Below are 20,061 nucleotides of genomic sequence, written 5' to 3'. Positions count from 1 at the left end.
GTCAAAAAAAAAAAAAAAAAAAAAAAAAGCGAATTCTAGAGACAATAATGGATAGGCTCCCAGGCAGCAATGAGTCCAGGTTTAAAGGTTCTGGGAATTTGGGAGTAGGGAGAAGAGGAATAGGAAGAGTCAAAGATGATTCTAATGTTTTCAATAATAAATAAAACCCCAGTCTCTGTACATTCCCCAGAGGCAGTAGAGTGTGGCCAACAGAAACGCTGGGTTTGTGGTCTGCTCAACTGGGGACAGACTTTGGTTCCATCTTTCAGTAGCTGATCGACTTCAGTGAGTTTAGAAATTTTCTGTAAGCTTTAGTTCTACCATCTGTAAAATGAGGATGACAGTCACTGCTTTATAGCGGAATTGCAAAGCTTGTGTGAGGTACCAGATGCAACCAGGTGAACACTTGTATTTGCAAATAATGAATGATCCAGCAACATTAGCTTTGACTGGGGCTATGAGCTCCCATGAACTGAGCATCTACTGAGTGTTACTGTGATAGGTGTAAGGATTTGAAGAGATCAAGAGGCAAGTTCTCATAACACTCACAGATAGATACTGCCTCTCTGCAGGGAGAATTGTTCTAGCATTCTCTAGAAGACTTCGCCAGATGAACTAAGTGGCGCCTTTCTTCATATGGACCAAGGAAGAGCTGTAGAGTTCTCCAGTTGTGTTTTTCCTCATGTTCTATAAGTGTCTTTTCATGAGAGGACTGAATTGCTCTCACAAATAGACCAGGTACCCTACAGACCTATCTGTAATGCTGGCTAGCACGTCATCAGCTAGCACGTTCACCATTCAAAGACATCACCTCTTCCCCCTTTTATCTTTGCCTTCATAACCTAACCATAGCATTGACCCCAGCAAACACAGATATTTACTTATATAAAATAGACCTTGAGTATTTCTACAACAACAGCAATGACAAAAACCAAAGAAACTCCTTCCCTTTAAATATGTAAGTGTAGTTTCAGGATGCTTTCTAGCATTAAAACTTTCCTATGTCAACTGATGTTGCCTGAATTTGTTCTGCTATCGGAGGGTGCTATGGTTTGGATGTGATTTGTCCCAAGAGAGTCACGTGTTGGAAGCCTGGTCCATAATATGGTGGCATTAAGAAGTGGTGGGACCTTTAAATGGTGGGGCTTCATGGAAGATAATTAGGTTCCTGGAGGAGCTGCCCTTGGAAGGGATTAATGCTGGTCTTGTGGGATGAGTTTGTTCTTGAAAGGAGGGGCTGTTATAAAAGAGCAAGACTGGTCCCTCCCCGGTCTCTGGCTTCCTCCCTCACTTGTTTCTGGCAGGGTGATGCCATCTGCTGAGGTGTTTACCAGAGGCCAAATCAACAGAGTCACCCGATCCTGGTCTTTTTAGCCTTCAAAACTATAAGGTAAACGAATTACTTTTCTTTGTAAGGTTTAGGGTTTTTGTTATGGCAACAGAAAGCAGGCTTACACAGAGGAAGAGCTGGCAATTTTAAGAAAATTCTGAAGTTAATTTGTCCTTCTGTGGTTGTTTTCTTACACATTCCACCAACCCCTCCACACTCTTTGGTGGCTACAGGTGGTCTGAGCAAGAGAAGGGGTGCGGAGGGACATCTGCTTTTCCACGGAGACCATCTGGTCTTCGAACTGGAGCCTCTGAAGGAAGCTGGCCAGGCCATGTGGATTTCCCCAGGCCACCTTCCCTAGGGACTCAGTGGGAGACTTGTCTTCTTTCTCTTGTAAGAAGGTATCCAGCTGACAGAAACCTTCTAGATCATCAGAGAAAGGTTAAGGAGGTCAACCATACTGGTTTCATTGAGGGTAGAGAACAAGACAAGAAACAGGCCCTTAAAATGTGCAACAGACTCACTACAAATGCAGCAAAAGCCACAAGAATTTTGTAGGTGAGATGGGGAGCTGCATGGTAATGGGGGAAACATCTGTGCCATTAGTTAGATCCCTGACTTGAATCTGCAAAGAATTCTTGTAGGTAAGACAATTTTGTAGTAGTAGTGCTAGACCAGATAGCTGGTGTTTTCTGGTCTCTTATTCCTGTTTCCTGATGTTGTTCTAGTGAGATGAGGCCAATTCTGGGAACTGAACCCTCCCTTCTATTAACTGGTTCCCTCTCAACAGATGGCCTCTTTTGGACAGCACATAGAGCCCTGACATCTGTGAGGATTGATGATGTCCACAGACATTCACAAATCTCTCAGTTCATGAGTGTGGAAATAGTTGTACAAGCTCCTGGCTTGCTCCCAAACCACATGCTTCTTGTACATTGCCTCAAACCACAGGTTAGCCACATTTTCAACTTGAACTGAAGTTCAATCTATCACATTATGGTGATTTTTCTTTTCTCGCACACATAAACCAGTTTTGATTAAAACAACAAAAACGACAACAAAACACACTTTGGGAAGGTTCTTGCAAGGCTAACAATGCATGAAGAGCCACAGCAGCCTAAGGAGCTGGGTGGTCCCTGGAGCTCCCTACCCGAGGGAGTGACTGTCATATGCTACCTTGAAAAGGCACAAGGTTAAGAATTAGGCCTCTACATGCAACAGATGACTAGTGTTACACGGGCCTTCATGGCCATTCATGGAAAGCCTAAATGGAGAATTTAGGTCCAGGAGTGCTCCAGGCTTCCTTCCTGTCTACACTTCATTCACAGGCCTCTCAGACCACAAAATCCATGCACAGATGAAGAGTGCCCTTTCCAGTGAGCCTCTGTGCAGAGTCCGGTATAACAGGAGAACAGCAGCAATGAAAGACATTTCTTCCTTAAGTTTTGTACAGTTCAAACCCATCTCTACACCCTCTCCATTGGAGAAATAATAAAGAATGCTTATAACTATAATCCTGGGCCTTCTGAAGAATCAAGGAAAGGCCAACCTCATATATCTATTTAAAAAAAATCACTTTTGTCTATTTATTTGTCTATTTAGTTTGCTTGGTTCCCTCTCCAAAGCCTCTGATGGCCAGGGTCGGGCCAGGCTGAAGCCATGAGCCTGGAACTCAATTTGGGTTCCCTGCAGGGTGGCAGGGCCCCAGGTACTGCGTTCTCACCTGCTGCCTCGCAGGGTGTGCATTAGTAGGAAGATGGAGTAGGAAGCAGAGAAAGGGCTTGAACTAGGAACTCCAGTATGGGATGTGAACATTCCAGTAGCGTCTTTTTTTTTTTTTTTTTTTTTTTTTGACAGAGCTAGACAGTGAGAGAGAGAGAGAGACAGAGAAAAAGGTCTTCCTTTTTCTGTTGGTTCACCCCCCAAATGGCCGCCACGGCCAGCGCTGCACTGATCCAAAGCCAGGAGCCAGGTGCTTCTCCTGGTCTCCCATGCAGGTGCAGGGCCCAAGCACTTGGGCCATCCTCCACTGCACTCCAGGACCACAGCAGAGAGCTGGACTGGAAGGGGAGCAACCGGGACAGAATCCAGAGCCCCAGCCAGGACTAGAACCCTGGGGTGCCAGCGCCACAGGCGGAGGATTAGGCAAGTGAGCTGCAGCGCAGGCCCCAGTAGCATCTTAAGTGTGACATCTTAACTGCTGCATCAAACACCTACCCCAACCTCACAAATCTGTTGAGGATAACTTCATCTTCACAGCAATCAGATTTAAGGCAAAGTTTGGAAGGAGGGGGAAAGCCTATCAAAAATCAGCACAGACATAATTATTATGATGGAGTACTGTGTTTAATTCAGAATTTCCTAGCAGCAAAGGCAAAAAGGAAAATAACTTTGTTCTCCAGGAGAGATAGGGAGATATAATTTTTGTGACAATAAATACTAAAAATAAATTTATAATGTGGGACTTTCTGCAAAAGGAACTATACCCTAAAGGATTTTACAAAATAAAATAAAAATTTTATATATAACTATTACCTATGTTATCCCTAAACAATAACCTAAATAAAATCAGTAAAAGTACTTACCTGAAAATTGTACCTCAGGGAAAAAAAAGTTAAGCAATGATCACCATCAACTTGGGAGGAGGGTGAGGAGTGGATGAACCGAAATGGTGGAATACTGACAATTACTAAGTTGGGATAAAGGCACATAGGGTTTCATTCTCTTATTCTATTTGCTTAGTATGAACTTGAAATTTTCAATAAATATATTTTTTTAAAAAAATAGCTTAAAGCATTTAACAGCCAGGAAAGCTAAGTCAATATGTTTTCTCACAAAGACCATCTCCTATTTGACAAAGTTTTGTTAAGTAGATATAGTTAGATATGACTGTATTGTTAAGTAGATGCAGTTTTACATTGGGTCTTTGGAACTTGATTGCCTGGGCCAGGCAGCTCTTGATAGCATCTTGGATCATGCCCTGAGTGCTGTAGACTTTTCTAGAGGAGTCTGCAGATTCCTTGCTAAGTATGGTGGCGGGTTGTTGACACACCTAACACAACAAGTGACCAGGGAGGGAGCAGGCAAAGCCGGATTCAGATACCTTCACTGCAGTTCTTCAGGGCAAAGAAGTCCACCGCAGACAAGCTTCGGTTCCCACTGGAGATGTATTCCAGGGCCACTCGGAATGGGTTCTCTGGGCGCCCAATTCTTCCCTGCAGCACTGTCCACCTGGTGGAAAGCACAGAAAAACAGTGGTGAGAATTGCTGCACAGAGGGTCACGACCTGCACTGACTCCAGGGCTCCCTTCTTTCCGGGCACCAGGAGTGTCCTGAGCAAGAGGCAAACACTGTTCCCTTTTTCTCAGCAGACTCAGAGTCAATTCTCAAACCCACTCTGGCCACGGGCATTCCCTTTTTCTCTTTATTTCTTTCTTTGAGGCAACTGCAGATCTTTGGACCATTTCACTAGCTAGTATTCATAGGATATGAATATCAATATGTGAGAAAAGTTGGAAGCAGAATCCAGGAAAAGTCTTCAAAAACATTTATCAGTCTATTTATAATTACTTCTGGAAAGAATGCTTGGTTTTGGAATTTTATCTGATATCAAAGTCTCAGAACCCTCTGGCTTGCTACAGAGTTACTTCAGGGAAACTAGCAAGAGCTATTTATTTACTTCAGGAAAATTAAAGTGCACTGAAGCATGCATTTTGGGGTAAAAGGTACCTAAGATTGACGTGGACTTTGCAAAAAAAGTGCAAACAGAAGACGATGGAAGCAGGTCAAATGGTGAGCTCTGTGTCCATCTATACTCAGGGACACTGACACTGTGAGAGACCAGAGAATAAGCTAAATGAACATTTTTACACCTTGCTCATGCTATTAACCTCTTGGAATAGCCTCCTGTCATTGATTGGAACATCAAATTTACTTTCCAACATTGATTCAGATGTGTGTGTATGTGTGTGTGTGTGTGTGTGTGTGTAGAATGGAAATTACCTGGACTATTTCATATTTTCTTTCCTTTTAAGCCCAATTTAATTGAAGTATAATGAATATACGATAAGTTGCATGTACTAAAACTTATCATTGGATTAATTAAAGTATATATATGTTGGTTAGTTTTGATTTACAGATAACACCCTGAAACCATCATAATATTCTACATTTTCTTATTTCTAGGTTGTGCTTGCATATGACATTGTAAGTGATAAAACATTTAGATAAAAATTAGCTTTCTTTCTTTTTTTTTGGTTTTGGTTTATCTCTTTGTTGGTATCCATGAGTCTTTTTCACCTGTTTTCTCTCTTTTTAAAATTTTGTAAAATTTTCATTTTATTAGAGGGAGATCTTCCATCTGCTGGTTTACTACTCAAATGGCTGCAACAGCTGGGGCTAGGCTAGGCTGAAGCCAGGAGCCTGGAACTCCATTTGTGTTTCTCACTTGGGTGGCGGGGCCTTGAGCCATCATCTGCTGCCTCCCAGGAGCTGGATGGGGACCTGAGTAGCCGGCACTTGCACCAGAACACCACTGTTCAGTGATAATGAGTGGGGATACCTTTCAGCTGTCACTTACACACATGAGGGCAGAGTAAATGTGCTGCTCTGTGATGGCACGTGCCCAGTGGCATGTCACCAGGCCTTGAACACAGATTGCAAGGTCATTTCAACACTAGAATTTTAACAATTTCTGCATTACTTCTGATTTTTCTCAGTATCATTATCATGCTGAAAGAAAAACTCCATAGACTTGAGTCAATGCTGCTTTGAGTCAAATTCTTAGACTCCAAGCCAATGTACTTGTATATCTAAAACTCTGTGACACAGCGCTCATCCTTCCACAGTGAGTCAGGGACAGCATTTCTATGTTTGCTTGTGCTGGATCCCATTAAATCTTTTCTGTCTTTGCTAACTTTTGGAGCAGAAGGCGCTGCTAAAGGCAGTCAACAACCTTTTTCAAGAGGGTGCTCCTGTTTTGTATCTCTGGTCCCTGGCATGTGGCTTGGGCATGCAGTCGGTGTCTACTGAATGAAGGGCTTAGTTTTATTCCCTACCTATGCTCTTCTGTAGTTAATCCAGATCACTGGAGCCAATTCCTCAGCCATTTAATAAAAGTGTATTACATTCCCTCACAATAGATGCTGTGGCAGGGATTATTGCTGCTGTAAAGTTTGTTCTGTTACTGTACCCAGCAGGATTTCTGTCCAAAATAAAACTGGGGCAATTGAATAAGGAAAAGGAGGCCTTTTGGTTTAAATGAGAGTCTGTCAAAGAAAGAAATATTTGGAAAGGAAATGCAAATGAGGGCTTCTTAAGGGAAACAACAACAACAACAACAGAGAGAGTAGGATCTTTCTGTTTCTTCTGAAAAATAAAGCATCCTATTTCGGAGGGAGGATAGTGGTGAAAGGCATGAGCATTCATATTCTGCCAACACCGTGGCTCTGTGCGCTGAGGAATGAGGGATTTTAATTCCAGGTACACAGTGGCCCTGGACAATGATTTCCACTTCTATGTTGGCACCGGCCCTCTGGATGAATGTGTCAAGAGTTTTAGGAATTAGTTTCTGAGTTACTGATGCAATAACTTTTGTCTGAAATTCTCTGGCCTCCCATAGTTTACTGCTGCAACTTTAATAACTTTTGGGGCAGTTGCCAAATATGTGTTTTATATTCAGGGAAGTTGGGACTAGCAAAGGGCAAACTTATACCTAGGGTCAGATTTGTTTAAGAGACAGCCAAAAAAACCAACGAAAAACAAATCCAACCTCTCCTCTCTGTCTGCCTCCATTTTCTTTGCTTATATCCCAGTGGTCACAAAGCTTGCTCATTAGGGTCCTGTTTTCGTTGCTTTGGCTGGTGGCTACTCTGGCTGTTCTTGCAAGGGTGAAGGTTATGTTCTGACCTACAGCCCCCTAGAAACAAACGTGCAGCTCTATCCATGTGCTGGGGATTCGTGACTTCCTAACACTGGGGCTTCAATCAATCAATTTGACAGTGTGGGGTGTCCATCTGGACTTTAGGAAGCCAGAAGGCCTGTCTGGTCAGCCTGTCACAATCCATTATCTTCCTGGTGTCTCTCTGGAGCTCTCCAGTTCTGGGCTGGCTCTGTTCCTCATTTGCCTGATGACTTTGAACAAGGCACTTTTCTACAAATGCCTGAAATTGTGGATGTTTTTTGATCAATTGTATTCTCAACTAGAGAAAGTGTTTCTGAAAAAAAAGACTAACCACCCACCTTTGCTGAGTGACTACACCATAATGAATAAATTAAAATGTACCAAAAAAGGAAGGAGGGTTCGTTTGCGAATACTAATATTATGACCTAGAGATAGTACATAGAAAGTTCACTGAATTGGAAACTGTGTTCTGGGACCTGTTCCTGGATTTGCATGAGCTTGGGCAAGCACAGCTTTGGGTTTTAATTCTTCATTAGCAAAGTACAGATATTGTAGTAAAAGTTCTCTAAGGACATGTATTGATCTGATGCCTATACTTCTCTAGGAGACGGCAGAAGTCCTAGTGACAAACTATTTTACGAAAGCCCTGAAAGCTGAAATTGACAGATAATTTCCCATAGTGGTGGCAACACAGTGATTAGTCATACAATCTTGGATCTGTTTTTGCAGAGCCTCAGGCTCACCCTTCTTGGAGAAATGGAGATTTGTCCAAGGTCACACACTGGGTTATTTGCAGACCCAAGATTAAAATCCAGCATTTCTCTTAGACTGCAATAACCAGAGACAATGCAGTCTAGGGATCAGTCTATACAGTCAGTTGCATTTCAAATTGCTAAAATCACAGAGATGGCAAAGGATATGTCTCCTTAGCATCACCGGAGGGACCATGGATGTGGGTTTTGAGCACAGACACAGCAACCAGACAGTGAAATACACTGTCAGAGAATCCACAAAAAATGTGTAAGAAGTGTTGACATGGAAACAAAAGGAATTTCTAAGGTTCCCACTGCTCCCCTACCAGGTTGGTCTCCAAGGTTTAAAGGAATCTGGCATGTCTGATGCAGGGCGAGCTGCTGATGAGACTGAAGGGTTGACAGCTGTGACTCAAGAGGGTGAAGGCATCAAGTTATTTTAAACCCAGAGTGGAGGGCTCTTTGTGACAGCATGTGAGGGCCATGGATAGCAGTTGCTGTTACGCAATATCCCAGTAGGCAAACTAGTGATGCAGGGTTTACAGAATGAGCCTTCAACTGCTATGAGCAATGCAAGAGGGTGCCCTACTGAGATGGTTTTAGCAGCTGCAAAGGCACGAGGCGAGACCTATACTCAGTTCTTGCAGCTCCACCATCTACTCAGTCAAGCAACCTAAGGCAAAAGCGTTAGCTTCCCTGAGCTTCAGTTTCTTGACTTTTAAGACAGAGGTTGTAATGTCTAGCTTGCTGGATTGTTAGAAGGGTGTATGCAAAGTAAGTAGAAGAGCTCTTAGCACACAGCAGGTGCTCAATAAAGAGAGCTAATTACAAAAGACCACAGCTTCCTTCAGGGAGTGGCAGGGATCCATGCAAATATCTTTATCTCAATTCATTTAGGAGATGGGAATGTAGGTAAAAGAGAGTGGAAATGGCCTGTGCAATTTATGAGTAGCAGCTACCATATCTGTCTAAACAAACAAAAAATGAAATTTAGCTAATGGAACTTCCCATGAAAAGCACAATGCCAGGAAATCATGTTGGCACACCACTACCAGATATACAAGTCAGAACTGGACTATTGATAGCAGATCAACCTTCTACTCAGAACCCTCCATCAGCCCCTATCACCATCTATACTTTTGCATTTTCTTGTAGCACGTGCAAAGATGCCTGTGTCAAGTTCTTGGTTAGAATGTGTTGGGTTACATTGCATTTCCCAAGTAATTTCTGCTGCTTAGCTGTGCACTAGATATTGTATTAAATATTCTAGGAATACTGAGGGTTTAGGATTTAGCACTGCTCCCAAGAGCTTACAGACTGGAGAGAAAGAACGAGAACATGTACTGAAACATGTACTGGAGTATGTGGGAGCTAGGTGAATGATGCAGGCACTGTGTGCTGTTGCCACATAGAGGGCAAAATGTTGCCTCAGATTGGACGATCAGGACAAGTGCAACTTGAAGCTGAATTGTGAAGAGGGAGAAGAATTTGGAAAAGGGCAATGCAAAAAGAGAGATGGGCATGAGCACATGAATAGGGGTCGAGTCAATGTTTTTCACTGGCTTCTACAAGGTAGGATAACCTGTGTCTCACCTCCTCCTTCCTTAATACTAGGGTAGTGAATCATTCATCACTGTGTCTCCAGTGTCTTATTGTCATAGATGCATAACAAATATTTGCTGCATGAGAAAATAAATGCATGAAGAGGTTTCTATTAAATCAGACAAGATGTCTGACATTCTTGGCTAAAATTATGGGACAGTGGAGTTCGGTTAACATAAAAGTTCATGCGAATTCATTAACTTTGGCTGCCATCCATTTAAGGGATAATGATGCCTTCCCTGTTAGGAGGAATCAAAAGACTGGGAAAGTGTGGCTGTTGCAGGAAGCAGGTAGTATTAGCACATGGCTCATCACAAAGCTCTTGGCTCTGCACTTGCCACAAGTGAATCAGAAGGAACCAGAGGATTATGGTAATTGGGAACCAGAGGGCACCTGAGTTCTCTGCTGGAGGCGTTGCCAGCTGATTCGTAAATCTTCCTTACAATGCAGGTCGGCTTGGACCAAGTCAGTATGAATATTACCACACCAACACCAATACTAACCCTAACAGCAGGATCAACAACAGCTAACATCCATCGAAGGTCTATTCTAAACCCAGGTTAGTGTGACTCCACAGTGTCTGAACACCATCTTACTCTTGCTCTTTTGAGCTTCTTGAGGTTGGAAACTGTCTTCATGGGGTTTCGTTTCAATTTCTGGTTCTGGTTCTGTTTCTGGTTCAGCTAGGGGCCTGAAGCCACAATATATGGCCATTCTCACATTCCGTACTGGTCGTGACAGCCAAGTCATCCAGGTGCTCACTAACCCCCGAGCTGGGACAGTCAAACTCTTGGGTCACATTGAGGATGACAGAAGCTACACAAATCAGACAGCCAGCCAAGTCCCTGTCACTTAGAATTCAGACACGTGATTACTACTATTATCAAATGTCCCCCCGTCAAGGCTCAGGGTGCACTGTTGACATTCCTCCAGAGTGTCCTTCCTAAGACTCTCTCTTGACAAGTGTCCGGACGAGGTGTGAAGGTGTGAAGATTTGCTAGAAACGAAAAACAGCCTGTGGCAGCTTGTCCAGATGAATACGGGAAAAAAGATAAAAGTCAACTGGACCTCTCTCCCTAATCTTATTCCTACAGGAAGAAAACACACATAACTTTTAAGTTTTCCTTAAAATATACTTTGTAGTTATTCTGCAGCAAATATAAACCATTCAGCACAATTTTTTTTATCGTTTCCACTAAATCAGCCTGCATTTAAAGCATTTTTATGGGAGGTAGCAGGGGGGAAAATGCCAGATCAATGTAAATGTTAGAGTGAAGTTCTTTGTTGCTTGTTAATTTCCTGTAACAACACGTGGCCAGGGGCACAGGGTCTTCAGGGTCTTTTTATCCAAATGGTCTACACTTTGTTAATCATTTGCCCTTCAGGTTTCCCACAAGCCAGATGGATGGACATGAGGTTTGGGGTTGAGTCAGGCTCTGACCTCCAATCACCGCCCTGGTGCAGGAGAGCTGCTTTAAGGCTGGGGGTGGCTGGGCAAGGTGGTGCCCAGGCAGGATGGGCTCTCAGGGGCCACAGGGTGACTGGATTGAGAGATGTTGTGTGAGTGATGGACCTGGGAGGTGGCCTCGCTTTCCTGGGGTAGGGCTGAGAAGATGTTTCAAACTGCACTTCCTGGGTCCTCTCTCATGCTGTGCCAAAGAGGAAAAATGAACAGTCTTCAGCTCTTTCTTGACATCTCTTCATCTACTTCCTGTTATCTCCTCTCTCTCTGTCCCTCCCCTCTTTCTTCTTACTCTCTCTTCTTTTTTCCTTCCTGTCTACAAGAGAAACATGAGTATTCTGATTAAGAGCAGAAGCTTTGGGACCAGACTTCGTGTCATCTTATCTCAGTTCTGCCTGTTAATGGCTGTGTGACCTCTGGTGAGCCACCTAAACCAACCTCTCTGTGCCTGAATTCCATAGCCATGGTTGTAAGGAAAAATTACAGAAGTGTTTTAAATTGGCCTTCAGCTGACAATTTCTTTAATAGATTTATTTATTTATTTTAAAGTTAGAGTTACAGAGAGAGAGGGAGAGACAGAGAAAGAGACATTCCATTTGCTGGTTCAATGGATCTCCAGATGGCTGAAGCCAGGAACCAGGAAAATCACCTGGATCTCTCATGTGGGTGCCAGGGGCCAAGTACATGGGCCATTTCCCACTGCTTTTCCCAGGCCATCAGAAAGGAGCTAGATGGGAAGTGGAACAGCTAGGACACGAACTGGAGCCCAAACGGGATGCCGGCACCACATGTGGCAGCTTTACCTGTTATGCCACAATGCCAGCCCCCAAACTTTTCATCTAACATTGAGTGAAACACTTTGTGCTATCTGAATGTTCATGGTTACAGAGTCTCCAAGGTTACTCTTTAGTACCCCTGTACTCTCTGCTCTCATCATTTGAGTTAGATACCCATGGAGAGTAAGTTATGCTGCCTCCAGACTTGTTTATGCCACTTATACTCATCAAGCTAAAGCAACATATGGGAGAAAACTGTGAATTCTTTGGAAGGGTAGTGGTAAGTTACCATGAATAACTGCTGTTGAATTAGGTGTGAATGGGGCAAAAGGAAAGACCAGACAATAAATTTAAACATAAAGAAAGCCTCCAGAAAACTTCTCACATTTAAAAAAATTATTTTCTACTTTAGACAAAGTGAAACTGAACATTATGGACAAGGTATCATGAATGTGATTTGTGTGAAAGACAATGCAGATATCCAATCAAAAGACTACACTGGAAGCAAAGGCCTTGGCCCTACATCAAGAAGTGGAGAATGAGTATGCATTTGTGTTAGGATGTAAATTGATACCCAGGCAACTGCTGGTGCTTGTCTTACTTTCTGAGAGGGATTTTTCTTTGCTCTGGTTTGTATAAAGAAATGCATAGAGGATGTACTGGCATTTTATTCTTTTTCAAGAAGGAATACTGATTATCCATGTAAAAAATCAGTGAGAAAATGTCTTCCAATCAAGAGTAGTGGTCTTGAGGATCCTGACGTTCCTCTTCCCATCTTTCTAACTTTTGGATTAGGTCCCATGCAAGCTACCTCCTCCGGCATTTGGTGAACATTCCTCATCAGAGAGCTGGAGAGCAGACTCAGCTGGGTTCTGGGCCCAGGAAGTGAGAGGAGACAGTTAGTTTGGGGCTGGCATCCCAGAAACCACTTAGAATTACAGAAAGGAACACAAGAGGGGATCCCAGTGGGGTTTCCCACTCCACAAACTTGCCAGCCAATGTTTCTGGCAGGTGGTGATGGATTTTCCCTGATTACAGTCCCAGCTGATCACTTTGCCTTTCTAACTCTTTCTGTGAGGAGGTGCAGGCATATCACCCACCAGTGGCCAGTGGGAATCTCAATTTGGTTTCCCAACCCTCTCTTCCTTCCAATAACTTTTTAGCACCATCTGTTCATTTCAGATACACAATTCTTTTTATGAGCCAAATCAGCACTGTAGGTTCTTTTAGCTTACACATATATTTATTTTAAAATCCATCATCACCCAAAAGGATAAAGACAACACTGAAACCTGAAAGGTAGCCATTCGAAGGGTTCCTCCTTCAGTCTGATCTGGCTCCAGGTTGAGTCCTGTATCCTAAGTGAGCCCCGGCCACCAAGTTTGACTCCCAGGACTTCCCTAGCCTGGAAGCAGCCCTCCCTGTCCTTGTTCAGAAGGTACCCAGAGGCCCATCATGCTCCCTAGAGAGGCAGTTTAAATGCCACTTAATGCTTTAACGTATCAATTGGTTTTAATTCCAAAGCAAGCCTCAGAGTCAAGTAAAATGCTGACAACCAAGCTCAGAATCTCCATTTCAATGAGAAATATCTGGCCACAGCAAGTCCCTGTGATGAGACTTTATAGGCAGCTTGGCCCTGGCCATTAGCTGTGGTCCTGTAAGCAAATCCTGGGGCCAGGATAAGTGGTCAGCCTAGACTAGAGGGGCCTGGTGAAGTGGGGTGTGGACAGCCCACAAACTTGACCCTGCCAGGACGATCCCTCCTTCCACACATTGCTGCTGCCCTGTCACTTCACTGGGGTGGCCATCCAGGATGGGCCGGTCATTGCCAGGGTCTTGGATACCTAGTGGTGGCAGTGCCTTGGTGGAGACAGACGCACGAGCTCTGCTACAGTGCCTGTGGGTACCAAGGTAAGGATGTGGATGCTGACATAACTGCAGGTGTTGGGGCTCAGAAGATCACGCCCCAGAGGCTGGCGCTCTGACAGGATGAGAGGCCTCACAGCCAACCTGAGAATCCAGGTCCCTCCAACCATCCTTGTTTGACCCCTTCCCAGAGCAGTGAGATGCTTCTGGAAGGTTCCCTTATCTACCTGCCCAGATTTGCCTATGGAAGAACACAATTACCTTCAGTTTTCTTATGGAAATGTCATTAGCCAGAGAAGACTAAAGTCACATCCTAGGAGGAGACACTGAAATCTGTCACACTCCGGAACAGACTTTAGTCACACACCATTGTTCTCTATTTCAATCCCATGGAGAATCATTTATAATCCATTGTTTATTCTAAGGGCCCAAGGGAATTTGACCCAGGCCATTTTATGTTCTCCAAACCCACTGAGTTCCCCTAAAATCATTTACTATCCCCCTGACATTCCCCAGTGTACCTCTCCTGTGTGGAATGGGTTTTGGTACCATAGTGTGCTGCTGGGTGACCACACTCCTGTGACTGTCCCCTGTGCTGTGGTCTTTTTTCTCTTTTGCTCATTAATAAGCTTGTATACCTTCCCTCATACTCAATCTGTCTTTGTCATTTATTCCAGCAAACCTTCAGAGGGTACAGAGGACATTTTTCTTCTTCCCTACACAGGGCTGACAGCTGTTGACTGGCGTGAATCTTGGAAGCCACCTGTCTGATCCTCTCATGTGCCACAGAAGGACTAAGCCCCAGTTACACTTCCACTTCCACTCTGCAGCCAGAGGAGGGTTCCATTCTATTCCTTGTATCTGGAATGATCTCTTCAAAATTCAGACATGCCCTTGGGTCCTGCCTCTGGCTCGCTGCCCTTTCATGCCTCTCCATTTTGCCCATGGTGGTCCCTATGCCCAGAATCCTTTTCTCTGTTTTATCTACTGTGCTGCTCTTCATCAGTCAAAGTTCAGCTTGGAATCCTCCAGGAATATAGTCCCAAGGTTGGAGCAGAAGAGTGATGTATGGCAATAAGGGCAAGAAGTGTCAGCTGCCTGAGAAGTTTTTGGAAAAGCTTCCTGGAGGAGCTAACACTTGATCTCATTGGTTGGCTTCCCTTGCTTCTAATAAGGTGGATGGGAGGGTGGTGTCATTAGTTGAATTATTTCACATCCCCCGACCCCAAACAAGGAAGCCTTAACCCCTAGAGCCTTGGAATGTGATCTTATTTGGAAAGAGGATATTTATAAAGGTAATCAGAACAGAATGTGGTCATGAGGGTGTACCCTAATACAAAATGACTACGTTCTTACAGTCAGGGGAGTCTGGTGGCAGAGTCACGCATGCAGGGAGAACACCATGAAGGCAGGGCCGGGGCAATGCCTGTGTGACCCAAGGAATGCCAAACGTCGCCAGCGAGCCACCAGACGCTGGGAGGGAAGAACGGAATGGACTCTTGTCACAGGCCTCAGAAGCAATCAACCCTGCAGACTCCTGTGTCTCGGGCTTCTAACTTCCAGAAATGTGCGATGGTGAAGGTCAGTCATTTAAGGCACCTGATGGTGGCACCTGTTACGGCAGCCCTCATGAGACTTACACAGGTGGATGGTTCAAACCATCCCCATTTACTGGAGAAACACACTGGAAAGCACTTTAGCAGCCTGTGGATGGATGGTGTCACCTGAAACCTACCTCTTTTTCCTTAGGGCCAGAAATGGCACAGGGCATCTCCCTGTGCCTCCCAGATGGCCAGCATGTCACCACTGGCTTCAGGGAGGCCACTCTGTACAAAGACACGGGAAAGCCCTAGCTGATAACCCAGTAATCACGAGCCTGTTAGATCCGCCTGGGGTAGTGCTCACACCTTTAAGCCATGCTTGAAGAGCCATGCTTGAAGAAACTAATGGAATTTGGACTCTAGGCTTCTACCGAGTCAGCCACATGGGACCTGTCCAGCACACCACAAACACAACTGCTTGAGAGGCCCCGGGATTGCGCCAACAGTGTGTTCACCTGGGAGCCAATTTCTGGATTGGAACTGCCACAACCAATTTTCATAGGACTTTACAGGGTCAGCTTACAATTGTGACCTGGATCTTTAAAGGGATGCTGAGCCTGCACTAGAAGCAGAGGCACATGAAGGAGCCAGAAAGATCTGGACTGCGGCTGGGATGGGCGGGAATCCCCAGGCATGGGGCCAGCCTTTCCTCCTGTCTTCTGATCCTTGCAGACTTTGAATACTTACAGTAATAAAGCCACGGACACTCAGACGCCTCTGACACTGTCCCTGGCCCTATAAACTGGAAGCTGCAATTTTCCAGAAAGGGCAGACTCCTGGGTTTCTGCTGGTTCAGTCCTCCAGTAAGAATTAATTGACAGAGGCTTGGAGAATGCTCAGCTACAAGCCCGGAATAGCCCATTTTCCTTTACCTGCCTCCCAAGAGGTACGCACATAGAGAGGACTGACTGGATCCCCATTGTCTCAGAAATGTCACCATAGTCACTGGTGAGCCCAAATGCAGTTTGTCAAACAAACCAAGCAGAAACCTTCAAGGAGGCCATAAAAACTGGCTCCTGGGATGAGGCTGCACAACCCATCTCTCTGCCCAGGACTTTCACTGCTGCATCATGGAGCATGGTGTCCATCGGTCATTTGGTACATTTCTCATGGAAGCTGAGAGGGACAGCAGATGCCCCTTCCCCTTCCCAGTCTATGGCATCCCTAGAGGACCCAGGATGAGCCATTGCAAGGGCCGGGAAGACAGAGCCTGAGACATGAGCTGCTGCCTCCTGTGAGCTCTGTGGGCAGCTCCAGAGCTCTGGTGTAGGGTGCAGCAGGTTCTCCCACCTTTCAGAACAGTGCTGAGTCTTCGGCTCAAAGACCAGGGACCTCTGCACCAAGGCAGGCAGTTGACACCCAGCTCAGGCTCCTCACGGTCACAGGGTGGGTTTTGTGTAGCAGGTGCTACTGTGGGTGGATCTGAAAGCTGTGGAAGGGATATTTGGTCTACAAGAGTGTCTGGCTTTGAAAACCTGCTGGTGGTGCTGTCCAACTAGTGATGGTATTAAATGTTACGTCGACAGTAGATGAGAACCACCGTGGTGTCTCCCACTCCTTGGATACTAACTCTGGTTCAGGTATTGTGGAATTCTTCACAATGAGATCTTAGTTTTTACTTTTTTTATTTACTTGAAGTGAGGGAGAGGAGACAGAGATAGAGACAGAAATAGAGGTAGAGATAGAGATAGGTATAGAGACAGAGACAAAAGATAGAGATAGAGATATACATCTTCCATATGCTAGTTAACTCCCCAGATGACCATAACAGTCAGGGCTGGTTCAGGCCTAAGCCAGGAGCCCAGAACTCAATCACAGTCTCCCATGAGAAGCTGGAATTGGAAATGGGCTGGGATGTAGGCATTCGAAGTGGCATTTTAACCCCTGTGCCAAACACCCATTCCCTTCACAGTTATCCTGTAAGAGGTATTACCTGTTGCCCCCATTTTGTAGATAAGAAAACAGATCCCAAGTGATGAATCAGCTTGTTCTAGGTTTAGTAAGTAACAGAGCAGAGAATCCAACCTAGACCCGTCAGACTCCACATCCACAGCCGTTTCTGTGTGTCCTAGCCTCCCACAGAGGCAGACTGCGACCTGGGATGGGAGAAGGATGTGCCCTGAGCATGACCTCAGCTACTCAGAGATTCTAGGAGGGATCCCAGAGATGGCTGGGATAACAGTAGCTTCTTGAGCCCCACAGTGTACAGCTCACAGTCCTTGCTATGGGTATCAGTGGTTTTTAGCCTGAGAGGCTGAGGGCAGAGGAGGAGTCCCTGTTTCAAATTCAGTTTCACAGTGCTCCCTAGGACAGCCATGGGACCCTCAGGTGGGCACACTCACTCTCACTCCCATCTGGGTGGGTTCTGTGTTTCTTCACTTAACACTACTCTCTCTGATTCTCACAGCCATTCTGGGAGTCAGGTACAAGGGTGCCCTTAACCTCCCTGGTCACATAGCTAGGACTGGATGCTGCATTGTCTGTCTGGTGTTGGTTCAGAGCCTGATCAGTGATGTCTGTCCTGTTTCCAGGGATATCCCCTGATAGGGAGATGACAGGAGTATGTATGGGAGCAGGGGGCGGGGGCTGAGCCAGGGTCTCCTTCTTCCCTGGCACTTTCACATGGGTGAAAACAGACCTCGGGTTCTTGCAGGATGGGAATAATGCATGCCTCTTCCCATTTTGCAGAAGAGAAAATAGGCATGGATAATAGAAGGGATGGAACTCCAGTTTGTGAGCAGGGAAAGAACCCAGCCACGAGGATCTTAGGGCCAGTGTCTGGTGCAAGTTCTTCATAGCCTCCTACTGCACTTAGAAAAGTCACCTGAGGGCCCTTCAGTCCTCACAGGTGACAACTTGGTTCTGTGTATGCTCGTGGGTAGGCACACTTGCGGGTGGGCCACGGGCTGTAGCCTCATGTTGAGCTGAATCACATGTCTCTGACTCCTTTGGTGTTGAGTGTACCATCTAATTTAAAGATGTTATTGGTTGCTTTCCTCTGTAATAAAAATCTTTTGAGCATCCACATGGACTCCTGTGAGTCTGATATTAAATATTAGTAAAGTGCAATATTTTATTTTAAAAGAAGTAATCGATATTCCTATAAGAAGCTACATTAATAGAACCAAGTGAGCAGTTTTGCAGGTTCCCAGGTGGCTAAGCTCTGTTTCAAGCTGTACCAGCTCATTCCACTGCCATAGTAGATGATCCACGTCCTGTGTGACAAAACCCTTCTTGCTTTTGTCCAGTCCACTGATGGCAGGGGCAGTCCCTTATGTCACTGTGCAGGAGAGCTTCTCAGGAGCCTGTGGACCCCTCCTCACCAAGGCTGGGCCATCTCATTCCCTCTTGGCTGCCTCTACCCAAAGGCAGGACTTGGTTATGAATGTGCATGAGTCCTTGCTTCTGGCTTGCGTTTTTCCCCCTAGCCTCACTGATGGGATTCCCTTTCCATGCCTGGGCTCCGTCCACTGCCAGTCCACTCTCCCCACAGCAGCAGATGGTTTGGGCCCACAATTAGACCTTCTGTCAGTCATAAGCGACTCTGGATACATTTCTGCCATATAAATTGCTGTCACCTGATACAAAGCCCTAAATGACACCCTTGAGGAGGCTCTCTGGCTACTCCAACCCCCAGAATCCTGTCTTAGCCTCCTCCCCACACCCTGATCCAGCTGGGTCTTCAGGGAACAGAAACGCAGCTTGCTGTCACCCAAACACTTCTCCCCTTTCCCCCACTTGGGACACAGCTACCTTCTGCAAGCTGTTCCTGCTCCTGTGACCTCTCTGTGTCCTTGGGGGTGGCGGAGGTGTTGTCCTTTCCCAATACTCTACAGGCCCCTCAGAGAGCACCTGCTTTTACTCTCCAAGAGCATGATGGGGCTCTCCAGTGCTCAGCTGAAGGATCTGTCTTCTCCCTGCCTCCTTGCATCATATTCCTTGAAGCTAATTCCTAGGGAAGGATTCCCAACATGCATTTGCATGTTCACAGAACTGCACAGCTTTCAAAATAAGCACGGGTAAGCATGCACATCCTAACGCATCTGTTTCTTGCCTCCTACTGGGGAGTGGGAAGGTTGGGGTGGATGGGCACTAGATCCCTAAAGTTACTACTCATAAGGGGAGACTCTTTTCCCAAAATTTCTGAGGCACCTCAGTGGGTTTTGCACATCAGACCTGGTATCTCCAAACCAGGCTGCAGGCTAGAGCCTCACATGCTGGCCTCCAAATGGAGGTGAGACAAGTTGTGTATTCAGATTGGCCAAGTCCCGGGGGCCGTTGTGTAGAAATAATTGAAGTCTTTTAACAGAGGTGTCTAAGAGAGCGATTAAGAGGGAATTGCAATTATCGAGCCCAGAGGTAAAATTTCAGAACTGGCCCATAAATCCTGGACTGACATGAAATTTAAAACTCCCCAATGGTCTTCAATGCCATATTAAAAAGGCTTTAATACTAAGAAGTAGAAATAATGAATGATAATCAGGGTATTGTTTCTGGGAGCAGGGGCAGCTCTGAGGGACGAGGGGAATGCAGGTTAGCATTTGCTTGTGTTTTACATCCCTCACTTCACAAGAGATCAGGAGAGGAGGGGAAAACAGACTTGGCAGGGGCTGTTGAATGAAAGGCTGACCCAGCCATTCCCTAGCAAACCCCAGTACAAGCTCTGCTGAAAGCCAGAGGCGTAGACAGACTGTGCCAATTACACAGCTCCTCTGGCCAGTCTTCAGGGAGCTGGGGACTGGCTGAGGCGTGGGCAGTCCATGGGATGTG

At 45.5% G+C, this 20,061-nt stretch overlaps 1 protein-coding gene across 1 annotated transcript in view; it reads right to left on the bottom strand.

Moving 5' to 3' along the window:
- The window catches only part of ALK (ALK receptor tyrosine kinase), a 775,334-nt gene that overhangs the window by 173,415 nt on the left and 581,858 nt on the right, over positions 1-20,061 (bottom strand). Inside the window, exon 5 of the mRNA XM_051843042.2 lies at positions 4,434-4,561. Within this exon, the coding sequence (XP_051699002.1) occupies positions 4,434-4,561 (128 nt within the window). The remainder of the gene's footprint in view (positions 1-4,433; positions 4,562-20,061) is intronic.

The sequence above is a fragment of the Oryctolagus cuniculus genome, chromosome 2 (assembly GCF_964237555.1).
Source record: "Oryctolagus cuniculus chromosome 2, mOryCun1.1, whole genome shotgun sequence".
Classification (NCBI taxonomy): Eukaryota; Metazoa; Chordata; class Mammalia; order Lagomorpha; family Leporidae; genus Oryctolagus; species Oryctolagus cuniculus.
This window is presented reverse-complemented; position numbering and strand designations above follow the sequence as displayed.